At 40.6% G+C, this 14877-nt stretch overlaps 2 protein-coding genes across 3 annotated transcripts in view; both read left to right on the forward strand.

Moving 5' to 3' along the window:
* Nucleotides 1-2129: 2129 nt before the first annotated feature.
* lrrc57 (leucine rich repeat containing 57) lies at nucleotides 2130-7702 on the forward strand (the record flags this gene model as incomplete). Its single annotated transcript, XM_034207420.1, is given in 3 exon segments — nucleotides 2130-2398; nucleotides 4334-4519; nucleotides 5968-7702. Coding segments are annotated over 3 exon segments (497 nt in total), but the record flags the coding sequence as incomplete, so codon positions are not given.
* A 3539-nt stretch (nucleotides 7703-11241) lies between these two features.
* tyro3 (TYRO3 protein tyrosine kinase) overlaps nucleotides 11242-14877 on the forward strand; it is a 38396-nt gene continuing 34760 nt past the window's right edge. For both annotated transcript variants that reach the window (XM_034207427.1, XM_034207428.1), the window contains exons 1-2: nucleotides 11242-11650; nucleotides 14114-14297. In XM_034207427.1, the coding sequence (XP_034063318.1) occupies nucleotides 11593-11650; nucleotides 14114-14297 (242 nt within the window). In that variant the 5' untranslated portion in view covers nucleotides 11242-11592. The remainder of the gene's footprint in view (nucleotides 11651-14113; nucleotides 14298-14877) is intronic.

A 14877-nucleotide genomic window follows, 5' to 3' on the forward strand; every position in this document is an offset into this window, starting at 1 on the left:
TCTTTCCCACTCTCCACATCTCCCACTCTCTCCCCACTCTCCCCACTCTTCCCACTCTCCCCACTCTTCCCACTCTTCCCACTCTCCCCACTCTTCCCACTCTCCCCACTCTCCCCACTCTCCCCACTCCCAACAAATGGACAATGAGACAGAAAAATGCCTTTGGTCATTTGAATGACCTGTTGTTTTGTTTTTAGAGGAGGAGAGACAGCCCACATAAACAGATAACCCTTGGCAAACATAAATCTTGCCTAACAAAATAAGTAAAATAAAATACAGGCTTCGTACCTCACGTAACGAAAGAACGGGAGAAAACGGGATTTGAACAAAAGAAAAGGGTTCCGCACTCCTGGGCGAAGCGTGTCTTCAAGACACATTCAATTAGCTTAGCTTTCCAAAGATACACAATTGTACAACAGGACCAGTAATCGGTACTTAAAGCTGGGGTATGTAATTTATTTCAGAAACACTTTGTGTTATATTCCATGGAATGCTCTTAACATCCCGATAGCAATGAATATATTAAATGCTTTGACAATAAATACATAAAAACATTTCATCATGTGGAAGCCGTGGCGCTGTAAAAAGCACGACCAATCCTCTGAGCCGGCTAAAGTAACTGGATGGCCTACCTGCCTGTCAGCCTTCCATCTGGGCACAAACTCATCTCGTGCCCTCATTGGTCATGTGAGCGTTCCTGTGTGTTGGAGGAGGGGCTCTGGAAGGAAGGGGCAGATTTTTTCAAATTCTAGCGCACTCGAGCTGGTTTCTCCAAAATGACCAACCCCTCCTTTAAAGACACACAGAACAACAGACCACGGAGTTGGGAGTAGGAGAGGTCGATGAGAGAGAGGGGAGAGCTTTAATGCTCCTGTCTCTTCAGGTCTTAAAATAACAATTAGTTGTCCCTTTAAACCCATTCTTGTCTTCTAGTCTAGATTCTGTAATAAAACATGTATATATTAATAACTGTTTTTATCGGGGTTCAGAGTGAAACAATAGAAAAGCCATTAAATATGAATTAATGGGGAAACCCAAATAAATCAAATCAGTGTTTTTATCATACATGTATAAGGGAAAAAGCAGTATTGTTGAAAGGTTTGAAATACGTAATTTCATTGAGTTCAGTTCAATTATAGAATGTTAAAAAAATACGAATCAGAACAATTAAAACAGGAATAATGGAGAAAGATAAATAAACAATGGGAGGGAAATTGGCACACTGTAATTGAAATGGTCGTTTAAGGGTTGCTCATTCAATCCATCCCTCTCAATGAGAATTACATTTATCCAAATGTACATGGTGCTTGATGTGAAATACAATCTCAAGTTTATATCAGAATCATTTTTCATATTATTACCAATAAGTTTACACATCGAGGAATTAGCTTTGGTGTAAAGAGTGCATTCAGAGACACAGAGAGAAGAATATGTTGGGGGGGGGGGGGGGGTTTATAAAAGAGGGAAAAATAGTACTATCATTACAAATATCTTAAAGACTATTGTAACAGATTTTAAATAAAGACAATAATATTGTAACAACCGTAATATTACAGATCAACAACACAGATACCATTCTCATTTAATTTACATTTCATTTATATATTTAATTAATTTGTTTTAATCTGAGTGTTCCAGGGTAATCTCTGAATACCTTGAAGGCCCTGACGGTTCACCACTGATATATATACATATCTATATTCTATATTCAAAGTGGCCGGTAAGATATGACTGTACTTTCATTACATTACATCACATGTCACTTGTTAGACACTTTTTTCCAAAGCGACTTAAATACTCAATACAGGAGCAATTTGGGGTGAAGTGTCTCAGGGACACAACGACATGCTGACTGCAGTGGGGTTTGAACCTGTGACCCCCCTGATCCGAACACCAACGCACAACCCACTGCGCCACACGCCTCCTCAAGACTTTCAAGAGTATATTTTCAAAATAACATTATCTTAGTAGAAGATTCCCTTTTATTCATATCACAAGACAAAAGAGCAATACCAACATAACGGTGCATTAAAGTCTGAATGTTGTCACTCAAAAATAAGAAAACAAATCTGAACCGTTACCCCTCAGATGAAGGTAAAGCCCCCCCCGTGTCGTGTCTCTCTCCTCAGCCGCTCTCCCCTCTGAGATCTCGAAGCTGAAGAAGCTGGAGACTCTGAGTCTGAACGGGAACCGCATCGTGACGCTGCCCTCCTCTCTGGGCCAGCTCAAAGCCCTGCGGACCCTCAACCTGTCGGGCAACCAGATCTCAGAGTTCCCCCCCGGCCTGGGGACCCTGAGGCACCTGGACCTGCTGGATCTGTCCAGGAACCAGATCCGGAACGTCCCGGCACACGTGTCGGAGCTGCAGACCATCGAGATCAACCTCAACCAGAACCAGGTGGGTTTCTGTTCTGTCATCTGACCCCAGATTCAAGGGAAACTTCCCCTCAACCAGAACCAGGTGGGTTTCTGTTCTGTCATCTGACCCCAGATTCAAGGGAAACTTCCCCTCAACCAGAACCAGGTGGGTTTCTGTTCTGTCATCTGACCCCAGATTCAAGGGAAACTTCCCCTCAACCAGAACCAGAACCTGGTGGGTTTCTGTTCTGTCATCTGACCCCAGATTCAAGGGAAACTTCCCCTCAACCAGAACCAGAACCTGGTGGGTTTCTGTTCTGTCATCTGACCCCAGATTCAAGAGAAACTTCCCCTCAACCAGAACCAGAACCGGGTCGTAGTGTGATGGTGAACCTTCAGTGTGTTTCCAGACAGCAGAGACTCGGGGACAGAAACACAACATTCAGTGTTTAACAACGTTTGTCGCTTTAAATGATTACTTTCCTTAGCGTTTAAACTCTGCTAAATGTCTCCGCAGAGTTATTCAAACTGAAGCATTTCATCTGAGTCTTGAGCAAACAGCACGAGTTTGTAGAATTGAGGAAACAGAAAAGTTTAAGATGTTTGAAGAAGGGTAATGCTGTTTTCACCTGGAAGACTGAAAACAGGTTGATTTGGCTTTTATTCTGTCACCTGACCCCCGATTTAAGAGAAACTTCTCCTCAACCTGAACCAGAACCAGGTGGGTTTTTATTTGATACGATAATACTTTAACGGTCAGATCAAGTCTGAAATGCTCCTTGCTTCACAGCAGCTCCATGCGTAACATCAACAGACAGATATCAAGACACAATACATGAACAACAACCATTGAACATAACAGCACGATCACTATTCTGTCATCTGACTCGAGAGACTTCCCCTCAACCTCAATCAGGTTATTAACACAAGACTGGTCCAGTCAAAATGCCAAAGTTAAAAGAGGCAAAGGACAACAAATCACAAAAGCATGACATGTTACAACGACACAGGGAACATTTTTGAATCTGTTGTTTTTATCATGCTCTGTTGCCTCTTAGTAAACTGTACGGTGTCATGAAAGGCGCCGAACATGTATTATTATTAATCTCAAATCCAGCATTCTTCCAAACATATTGTCCAGTGTTCATTTAGATAGAACCAAACTATATTTAACACGAGAGATTCCAGGGGTTTGCTCCACTTTGCAGGAAAAGATTAGACTTCCCATCCAGACTCATTACCACCAGGTGGGTTTCTATTCTGTCCCCTGACCCCCGATTCAAAGAGAAACTCTTCTCCCCCCCCCCCCCCCCCCCCCCCCCCCCCCCAACAATGATCTTAGACCTGGGGGGAAACAGGAATAACAGTCGAGCAACAGAAGGAGAAACGCTCTTCAGGAAAGAAAGACAGGAAATAGATGTCAACAGAATAACAGGAAAGTACCAAGTGTGTTTTCTTTCCGGAGCTTCGACTGAGGTTTCCAAATGAGCTTCAAGACTAAAAGGCTTTCTTCAGTGTATATGTTTGGCTCTAATCTGTATTGATTAGTCCGACTGGCTTCGTGGCTGCTTGCATCCTCTCTGTAATACGAGAGGAACTTCTCATTATACAATTTATCTACAGCGCCACGTTATGAGGGAAAGCAAACTGGTTCTTAAGTGGTTAGCAACTAAATGCTAACCAAACTAGCTCCTGCTCCAGGATCTGCACATGCACTAGCACTAGCACATGCACTAGCACTAGCACATGCACTAGCACATGCACTTTAACATATTTAAATGGAAATGGAGTAAAAATGGGAAAGCCTCTAATAGTCCAGGTTCTAGATCTTAACTAATCCAGTCTTCTTCCTCCTCCTCCTCCTCTTCTTCTTCTTCCTCCTCCTCCTCCTCCTCCTCTTCTTCTTCTTCTTCCTCCTCCTCCTCCTCCTCCTCCTCCTCCTCCTCCTCCTCCTCCTCCTCCTCCTCCCCCTCAGATCTCAGTGTTGACAGAGGAGGTGTCTAAGTGTCCACGTCTGAAGGTGCTCCGTCTGGAGGAGAATTGTCTGGACCTGTCCTCCGTGCCTCAGTCCATCCTCAGAGACTCTCAGGTGTCTCTGTTCTCTGTGGAGGGGAACCTGTTCGAGGTGAAGAACCTGCGGGACCTGGAGGGGTACGACAAGGTGAGGAACACAGCTCAGGGGAAGAGAGGGGACTCAACATCTCAACATTTTAACTTTTTCTCAAAATCCTGACTTTTTCTCTAAATTCTTAAATTTACTTTTAAAATTCAGACTATTTCTAAAAATCTCAAAATTCTTACTTTTTCTCCAAATTCTTACTTTTTCTCAAAATCCCAAAATCCGGACTTTTTCTGAATACTTAAAATTGTTAATAATCACTGGTCACCAGCTTGATCTTCAACCTCAGGATCCATGTATCTGTGATCCTCTCCAGAATGGAAGTAGTCATCACATACAGAGCATCAACTAGTTCCTGAACAGTGTCCTTCACATGCTGATATCCAAGAGAGGGAGTTACACAGTCACAAGATGGAGGAATAGAAAGCAGTATTCAATGCTCCACGTCAGAAATGAGCATGCTTGTCATATGCCTATCTCCCTAGGGGCTGTGTCATCATGTTTATCGTAGGAACATAGCTATCGTATGTTCAACACAGTGTCTCATGAGCGCCATCCATGTAATCATACATCTGGTTGCGTACACAGCTACGTAGGGCCTTTGTTATCACGTGGACTCTGATATTGGAAGAGGACATTCAGTATTTTCCCAACAGTCAACGATAACGTTTTATTGCGACAAGGTGAGGAACACAGCTCAGGTGAATAGAGGGAAGAAACTATTACCTCTACTAGTGTTGTCCTGTTGGGTCCGGTCGGCTGCATTTAATAAACAACAGTTTTATGTCAATGATAACGTTTTATGTTGCAGCCATGATAAGAGCTGGCTCCATATTCGATGTAAAGGAGCTTCAATGCTTCCTTTCTTATCTTCTTAAGCGTAGGGTACACTTAACCATTGTATACAGAAGGAGAGGATATAATGGCATCCAATAACTTCCCATAGAAAGAAAGGTTATTTATATAGCACATTTTAACAAGGCAATTCAAAGTGCTTTACAAAAATCATGAGCATCAACACATAATGCAAAAGGAAGACATTATAACATTAGATAGGTAGAGAGATGGATAGAGAGTTAGAGAGATAGATGGATGGAGAGATAGATGGATAGTTAGATAGAGAGATAGATGAATGGATGAATAGATAGTTAGAAGGATAGAGAGATAGTTAGTTAGATAGAGAGATGGATGGATGGATGGATAGATGGATAGTTAGATGGATAGAGTTTAAGTCCAGTTATCAAGAGAAGCTTTCGATCAGAGAGTTCTCTTCCAGCCAGAGGAGATTTGTTGTACAGTTTTACACTTGAAAGCAGTCATTACAAAGCCAGGAGAATCAGATTTAAACAAGCTAAAATAGAATAAGACGGGAATAAAATACTAGGCAAGTCACAGTGCAGTGTAACGTTCAAGGACTCTCAAATAGTCGTATTAATTTGTGCTGTTAATCTGCAGCCTGGCTCTCTAAAGGTCTCTGTTTCTCCCCTCAGTACATGGAGCGTTTCACAGCCACCAAGAAGAAGTTCGCCTGAAGACGCTCGAAGAAAAGTCCGACCCTCAGAGCGCCACCTGGTGGACGAGTCAGCTGCTGCCTCTTCTTCTTCTGCTGCTGCTAATAAACAGTCCTCCACACAGCGCCCCCCCCCTCCCCCACAGGTCTCTGAGCGTCAGATTCAACACGAGAGAAGAAGAAGGAGTGTGATGGTGAAGCTTCAGTGTGTTTCCAGACTGCAGAGACTCAGGGACAGAAACACAACATTCAGTGTTTAACAACGTTTGTCGCTTTAAATTATTACTTTCCTTAGCTTTTAAACTCTGCTAAATGTCTCCGCAGAGTTATTCAAACTGAAGCATTTCATCTGAGTCTTGAACAAACAGCACGAGTTTGTAGAATTGAAGAAACAGAAAAGTTTAAGATGTTTGAAGAAGGGTAATGTGTTCCCAAAATGCTGTCTAAATCTGAGAGGCTTGTTTTCACCAGGAAGACTGAAAACAGGTTGATTTGGCTTTTTAGGATGGTTATAGAAAGTTCATGTGTCCCCAACAGGCTTTTTGTGTCATTTTAGGGGCTTGTTTTCATCAGGAAACGGGTTAGTTTGACCTGAAACATTCAAACAAACCACAGGGAAAGATCTGACACCATTTTTAAATAATAACCCAAAGAAATCAGTTTCCAGTTTCTACGTTACGTGTCTCTGTTGGATTAATGATGTCAATTGTTTTCGTTTTTTACACAAAACAGGGATTTAATTAATAATTGTTAGTTAGCAGCTTGCGAACAGGCAACTGCTTGGGGCCCCGGACCAGAAGGGGGCCCCCAAAGAAGGTAGATTAAGAAGGTCCACAGCAACGACAACATGAAACACCCTTTAATTTACTGCAACGACATGTCGGGAAACCCCCTCAAGGCGGCCCCATGCACAGCACCGTAAAATGCTGCTTCTTATTTTAAGTTTTGTTGCCTTGCGCCGCTCTGGGGGGGGGGGAGAGTGTTGGGGTGCCACTGATGGTGATGAAAGCTGGTTCGAGGGGCCCCCAGTGAATTTTTGCCTAGGGCCCCCTCCCCCACAGACTCTAGAATCGCAACTGTTAGTGATGTCGATAATTGGTCCAAAATAAGAGACACTAAATTCCATTTAAGTTGATATTAAATAAGTATCCTTATGAAATAATTTAATATGGCTACGAAATAAGTCCTGAAATGGTTATTCTTTGCTGATGAAGGTATAAATAAATGTACATTATAAATATATAAATTAGTCAATATAGTAAAAATAAATAAGTATTTTTCTATTTTCTAAATTCTATTTTACAATTTATTTCAGGATTTATTTCAAAGCCTTTTCTTTTAAGTAGCAGTCGTGATTATTATGTAATATTTACTAATGCTGCGTAATGAACACAGCATTCAGAGCAACATATGCAAACTTGAATAATAAAAATACACCTTTAGATGATAGTCGGAGCAGAAGAGTGCATATTAAAACATTCAAATATTAAATCTGATGAGAGCAGCATTTACATGACTCGTGGATGTGTGATCAAATATTCAATATACTCGGTTAAAATCCCATTTTAAAGTAACAGCAGGTGGACTTTGGGGATTTAACTTTATTATACTACTTTTTCTGGTGGAAAAATACTGTGTAAGAAACGTTATAGGATCCAACTTTAACAGTATTACTTTTAATGTATTGAAAATAAAGTTTAGACAAGTTAATGACGCCCAATTATGCTTTCCTTCCCTATCCTGTAGTGTTTCTATAGGTTTGTGTGCATGCTCCAACACATTGTACATGATAGGCTAAGGGGCGGGACATCTCTAAGCTGTTGACCAATCACAACAGAGCCGGCCAGCTAACCAATCAGAGCAGACTGGGCTCTGGTTTCAGACAGAGGGTGAAAAGAGGTGCTGCAGCACAGACAGTATGAGAACAATAAAGAGCTTTTTGAAAATTAAAGCATGGAGACATGTAGAGACACTACATACTGATATACACCTGAACATCAGCAGGAGAGGACTCTTTAAAGTAGAGACACTACATACTGATATACACCTGAACATCAGCAGGAGAGGACTCTTTAAAGTAGAGACACTACATACTGATATACACCTGAACATCAGCAGGAGAGGACTCTTTAAAGTAGAGACACTACATACTAATATACACCTGAACATCAGCAGGAGAGGACTCTTTAAAGTAGAGACACTACATACTGATATACACCTGAACATCAGCAGGAGAGGACTCTTTAAAGTAGAGACACTACATACTGATATACACCTGAACATCAGCAGGAGAGGACTCTTTAAAGTAGAGACACTACATACTGATATACACCTGAACATCAGCAGGAGAGGACTCTTTAAAGTAGAGACACTACATACTGATATACACCTGAACATCAGCAGGAGAGGACTCTTTAAAGTAGAGACACTACATACTGATATACACCTGAACATCAGCAGGAGAGGACTCTTTAAAGTAGAGACACTACATACTGATATACACCTGAACATCAGCAGGAGAGGACTCTTTAAAGTAGAGACACTACATACTGATATATACCTGAACATCAGCAGGAGAGAACTCTTTAAAGTAGAGACACTACATACTGATATACACCTGAACATCAGCAGGAGAGGACTCTTTAAAGTAGAGACACTACATACTGATATACACCTGAACATCAGCAGGAGAGGACTCTTTAAAGTAGAGACACTACATGCTGATATACACCTGAACATCAGCAGGAGAGGACTCTTTAAAGTAGATACACTACATACTGATATACACCTGAACATCAGCAGGAGAGGACTCTTTAAAGTAGAGACACTACATACTGATATACACCTGAACATCAGCAGGAGAGGACTCTTTAAAGTAGAGACACTACATACTGATATACACCTGAACATCAGCAGGAGAGGACTCTTTAAAGTAGAGACATAATAGGTTTGAAGGACATGATGTTTATTTCACATCAACACATATAACGTATTAATTGTATCTAACATGTGTTCCTGTCAGCTGCATGGTTAAAATGCAAGTTTGCCTCACATAGAGACATTTTCTTAATTGTTCTTTAATACATTTCCGCATGTGTTAATGTATATGGCATATATACATTTTGGCAAGCATGTTTTAATGACTTTGGAGGTTTATTCTCAGCTCCTATAATAAAGCGTGTCCAACATAAAGACACTCTAACCCTTAAGCACAAATGTCCCGTTTAATCCATGTATCATGCTTCCTTTAATCTGGATCAGTGGCTTCATACATCCAGTTTGGGCTATTTTGATCAGATGTTGTCATTTTCGTATGTTTGCCCTACAAGGTAAATACATGCTCCTGATTGCCTGCATTAACAATAAAAATGAATGAAATAAATCTTGTTCATAATCATTGGTATATCCCAAAATGTAATAAGAAAAATACAGAAAATAATTATTAATTGTTTGTGTTTTAGTTATTGATCCTTCAATATCTTTCAAAGTAAGCCTAAGCAAGTCTTATCAATATTATGATATTAAAGGGGACCTATCATGCAAAATGCACTTTTATACACATGTGTCCCCGGTGTGTCGGGGAACTCACGGAGTGTCAGAAGATAAAACCCTCTCTCTTTTCCTCCGTACCCAAATCTCTAAAAACGGGGAACAACGGAGCTGATCCAGATTTGCGTCCGATATGACGTAATATCTGAAATGTGGACCCACGGTCCAATCAGAAACGTTGCTATCAGAAACAATGCCCGACTGTTTTGGACGTAATATGGTCGGTGTTTACATTAGCATCGCTAACACTCAGAGCTAATCTGTACTGGAGAGCATGTGTGTGAAGAAGCAGGAAGTAAAAAGGAACTCACCTTGTGGTATAACCGGCAAGAGAGAAAGCCTTTGAGCTCCAAACTGTTTCAGAGAGAATCCTTGATGATCCATGATATGGCGTTTCATCACCGCAGTATTTAGTTTAGACAGTAGCTTCTTTTTTTTAAAGCTTTATACCCCAAATCAGCACTTTTGAAACAGGAAGTGAAATAGAGGGATATGAGGCATGGCTATGGACTTCATAGACATGTTTTTTTATATATTTGTATAAATCTGAGACCTATGCTATTGCCTACAAATAGCATGATAGGTGACCTTTAATGTACTGATGATATTGGAGCTCAGTCTGTGCACACAAAAGCATTTTACTCTGGGCTCAGCAGGTGAGGAACTATGAGGGGCTTTCACATGTTCAAGGTTCAAGGCTTTTATTAGTCATGTATACAGTAGCTACAGTTTAGTTATGACGATGACAATCTTAGGTCACAGGCTCCTCCAACAGAGCAACACAATAAAACTGACAAAATAGTGCAAGTAAATATAAAAAGCTAAATAGTGAAATAGTGCAATAAGAGTCTATATACAAGTGATTGGAATATGATATATTAGATAAATCCTTTCTAAGTTGCAGCCAGATGAATGTTATGGATGTTGTTTAAAAAGTTCAGGTGTTTAATAGTGTTGGTAGGTGAGGTGAGAAACTAAAGAGGGGCTTCCACATGAGGCAGACCAGGTGTTGGTGCTGCCGGATTTGGCACCTCCACTATAACTTTGTCCAAGAGCAGGGGGGTCCAAACTTTTTTCACAGAGGGCCACATACAGAAAAATATACTAAGGGCTGGGCCGCTCGCTAGAGGAGAGGTTTATTGCCTCATAAGTTCAGTTATAAGTTGGACAATCAAAGGTAAATGATGCTTGTGAGTGTTGGCAGCTCATTCCTTAAAACAGAATCCTCAGATTGATTATAATAAGGAGAAATATGAAGAGTGTATTTCAAGCTTGTGATAGAAATAAGTCATTGGACTTTTTTCTTATCAACAAAGATTGGTTAGAAAATGTTTCCAACTTGAATTGACTGCATTTATTTGAAAAGTGCTCTTCTTAACACATTAATACTACTGTGTGATATATGTTTACATTCATATTTATGAACTACAATTCAAGCCAAGCACAAGTTTAATTTGTGGGCCATATTACATTATACATTTTTTATTTGCTGAGGGCCGATTCAAAATGGGGCCACATTTGGCCCCCGGGCCGTAGTTTGGACACCCCTGTTTTAGATAGTCGTACTGTCACCAAAATCACACAGGTGACTGGTTTCTGTGACAATCCATAACTTTTTCATAAAATATATAAAAGATCATGATTTCATTTTGAAGGCCTCACTTCCGGTGTGGTCGGTTCTCAACATGTGTAACTTGACGTCACTTTATCAGAGTTAAGCAGCAGCAGCGGAATGTGTGGAAGTGTTTGCAGTTTGATAACAAACTCTACATGAACTTTTCTGAGGATTTATCTCCTAAAACAAACAAAGACTGCCCTTTTTTATCTCTAAATCGCTCTGCTTTAACGAATCCTCTTCCTCCATGAATTCAGTGTTTAATCCTGCGAACTGTTTGCCACCTCCAATCTGGCTCTTTTCTCCGATGGAAACCCTGTTTTTCAGCTGGAAATGAGGCTTAAGTGACGAAGGAAAGGACGACCGAGCCGAGTTGAACCCTTATTAATGTGAGCTGCGGTTTAAGAAGATCCACGGAAGGAAATAATGAGAATTTAAAAAATGTTTCTGTGGATTTTACTGCTTTTACTCAGGAGTCCTGAAGGCACCTGTGGAAATGGTGAGTGTTAATTATAAATTCTGATTATGCATGTGTTTTGATCTACATTTATACAAGTTAAAACTGTGGTTGAATGTGTGGGCTACTTTTTTTGTTAAGTTTACAATGCAAAACTCCATTAGGAATATTGCATTTTTAGGTTTTATAACCTTTCAGAGAATTTCTACTTCTATAAAAACATATTTTAAAACATATAATGAATATCAACTAGCCTCCCTTTCATTCGGCATACACCTAACATGCCAAGCAGCACTTTATCTTGAGTAATAGCCACTTTTGTACTGTTATACCTGTAGCCTCTTCTAGTTAAAATGCACTGCAGCGGGTTGTTTTTTAACTGCATGAATGAGTAAACAACCTTAAAATATAATTTATAACTTGCTTATTAGTGCATGGTATGTATGCCGAATTAACCAGGAGACTCGTTATGAAATGATAGTGAGGAATACATGTTTGTAATTGTAAGGAAACGAAACAAAAAAGCACCATTTTAATAGTTTGTTTTTTTCTAATGGAGTTTGGTGTGAGGACTATCCGCAGTTAAACAGCTCTCAACTGTTACTGAGGGACCATGTGGGAATGTGAGCCTCACACAGCCCTTATTATCACACCAATTACAGTCAATCAATGTAATCATCACTCTTTGTTTATGACTCACTGCGACCTTTCAATAACAACACATCTTTATTGTTGGCTTCGAGTTTGTGTTGCAGCACAAATGACAGAATAGAGCAGGAACATACAGAACAACTGTAAACAGGACATGAAATATAAATGGGTTACATTCAGGAAACATTTTGACACCTGAATGTGACTTTTTTGACTTCCACCCTTCATGTTGTAACTGTGGATGAATGTCATTACAAACCACCTGCAGTGAGGAGGTCAAAAGTCACATGACCTTCACCTCGGACAGTGATTTGTAGAAAAAAGTTACAAAGGATAATAAAGAAAACAGATAAAATAACATTATAAAACATTAAAAATATAATTTAAATGAAGACACAACTAGCATGGTCACTGTGTGTTTGCAGCTGCAACACACACACACACACACACACACACACACACACACACACACACACACACACACACACACACACACACACACACACACACACACACACACACACACACACACACACATTGAGCAGCTGCAGTTGTTTTCAGTACCAACACAGGAGCTGTGTCTCAGTTCTGTGACAAATTACCGAGGAAAAACTTAAAATGTCAACTAAGCTGTTAATGCTGCTATCCCACAATGCATTGCACTGAGGACACATGCACGATGTTAAAATAATAAGTAGATGGAGATGTACCACAGTGTGTTGATGCAACAAACCAATGCTCACTCAGTTTCTAATTATACCAATTAAATCTCCCCTTTTAGAAGATGTGTTTATGTTGTTATGACACATTTTATAGAGGCCAAATCATTCCGTTTTTACCAGAATTACAACAAACATCCCTTTTTATCTTTTACAAAATCAACATTATTTGTGTTTTCCTTATATTCATATATTTTCTCATCTCAATGAAATGAGAAATCACCAGTTCAGTGTTTAATGCGTGATGATGTCATCGTTGGAGGGAAGTGATGTAACCGTCGGTTGGTGGTCATGACCTCATCCCTCTCTGTGATGAGGCGTTCACGGGACGTCAGAAATCTTTGGGACGCTTTATTTTTTTGGAATAGAGAAACTATGAATGAACTTCGCTTCAAATCAGAGACACAGGGTGTCAGGATTTAATACATTTAGACTGGAGCTCTCTTTAGTGCACCATGCAGCCAATAGTCAAATATGTAGTTTCATGTCATTTGTTAGACGCTTTTATCCAAAGCAACTTACATACATTCAGTACTGCAATCCCCACAGGAGCAATTTGAGGTGAAGCGTCTCAGGGACACAACGGCAAGCTGACTGCAGTGGGACTCAAACTTGCTATCCTCTGATTCGAAGATCAGCGCACTAACCCACTGAGCCACAGCCTCCCTGGTCCCCTAGTTCAATCCCAGATTTACAATTGAGGTTATGAACATATTGTCCTTAAGTGAGTTTAATGTTATGACTATAATATAATCCTTTATTGTCATTATACAGGTACAATGAGATGAGTAGAGCTACTGCTTTTTTTTAAGGTGCCATCAAACAAACACAAGCATTGATACTTCAATACGCAGATACAGTTAAAGTGCAGGACTATATCGTTTATGTTGAATACTGTCTGTTGGCTTGTTAAATATTGGTCCTCGTTGATTTTGCAAACGAAGCTGCTGTGATGCAAGAACACAAGAAGCATTACCTAATTGTAAACTGCAAAGCTTTGGATATATATAATGTCTAATGTCCACCATAGTGTCTCTGGAGAAGAGCTGCAAACAGTCGACTTTTGATGGCATTCATTCAATAATTGAAAAAAAAAAAGTGATTTCCCCCCTGTCGCCCCCCCCCCCCCCCTCAGGTGTGATCTTCACGAAGCACCCTGTGAACCAGACGGTCTCTCAGGGGAACGCGGCGCGGCTGGGCTGTGCCGTCCAGGGTCTGACGGAGCCCGACATCGTGTGGATGAAGGACGGAGAGAAGCTGTACAGCACGGACCAGATGTTCATCACTCTGGGAGAGCAGCACTGGGAGACCTACCACAGGTGCTACCTCCATAGATACATACATCTACCTGTATATCAAATAATCAGACGATTTATACATTGATGGAAGCAAGATACTCTCAAGAAATTCGGGTCTGATAACAGTAAAAGTCCCAAAGCTGCTTCAAAATAAAACTCCTCCACTTGCTTAATAGATAAAGTCCTCAAGCAACGTCATAATCAAAGTCAGAAAGCTGCTACCAATACAAGTCCTCATGTTGCTTCAGATTACAAATCTGATAGCTGATGCATATGAAGTTTCCTAAAGACATTTCAGAATAATAATCCTTTTTTATTGTCACGACGTAGTACAGGTACTAGTAACGGAACGGTTTCTCTGCATTTGACCCATCGTAGAGTTAGGAGCAGTGGGCTGCCATTATGTGCGGCGCCCGGGGAGCAGTGTAGGGAACGGTGCCTTGCTCTGGGACACCTCGGTAACTTGAACTGAACTGGTGACCTTCCAGTTGCCAAGCCAAGTCCCTATGGACTTCGCCACCACCGTCCTGGAGTTACTTCATAGTAAAACGCCTACAAGCTGCTTCAAAATAAAAGTCAAAAAGCTTCTACACAATAACGG

This window comes from Gymnodraco acuticeps, unplaced genomic scaffold (assembly GCF_902827175.1).
Source record: "Gymnodraco acuticeps unplaced genomic scaffold, fGymAcu1.1, whole genome shotgun sequence".
Lineage (NCBI taxonomy): Eukaryota > Metazoa > Chordata > Actinopteri > Perciformes > Bathydraconidae > Gymnodraco > Gymnodraco acuticeps.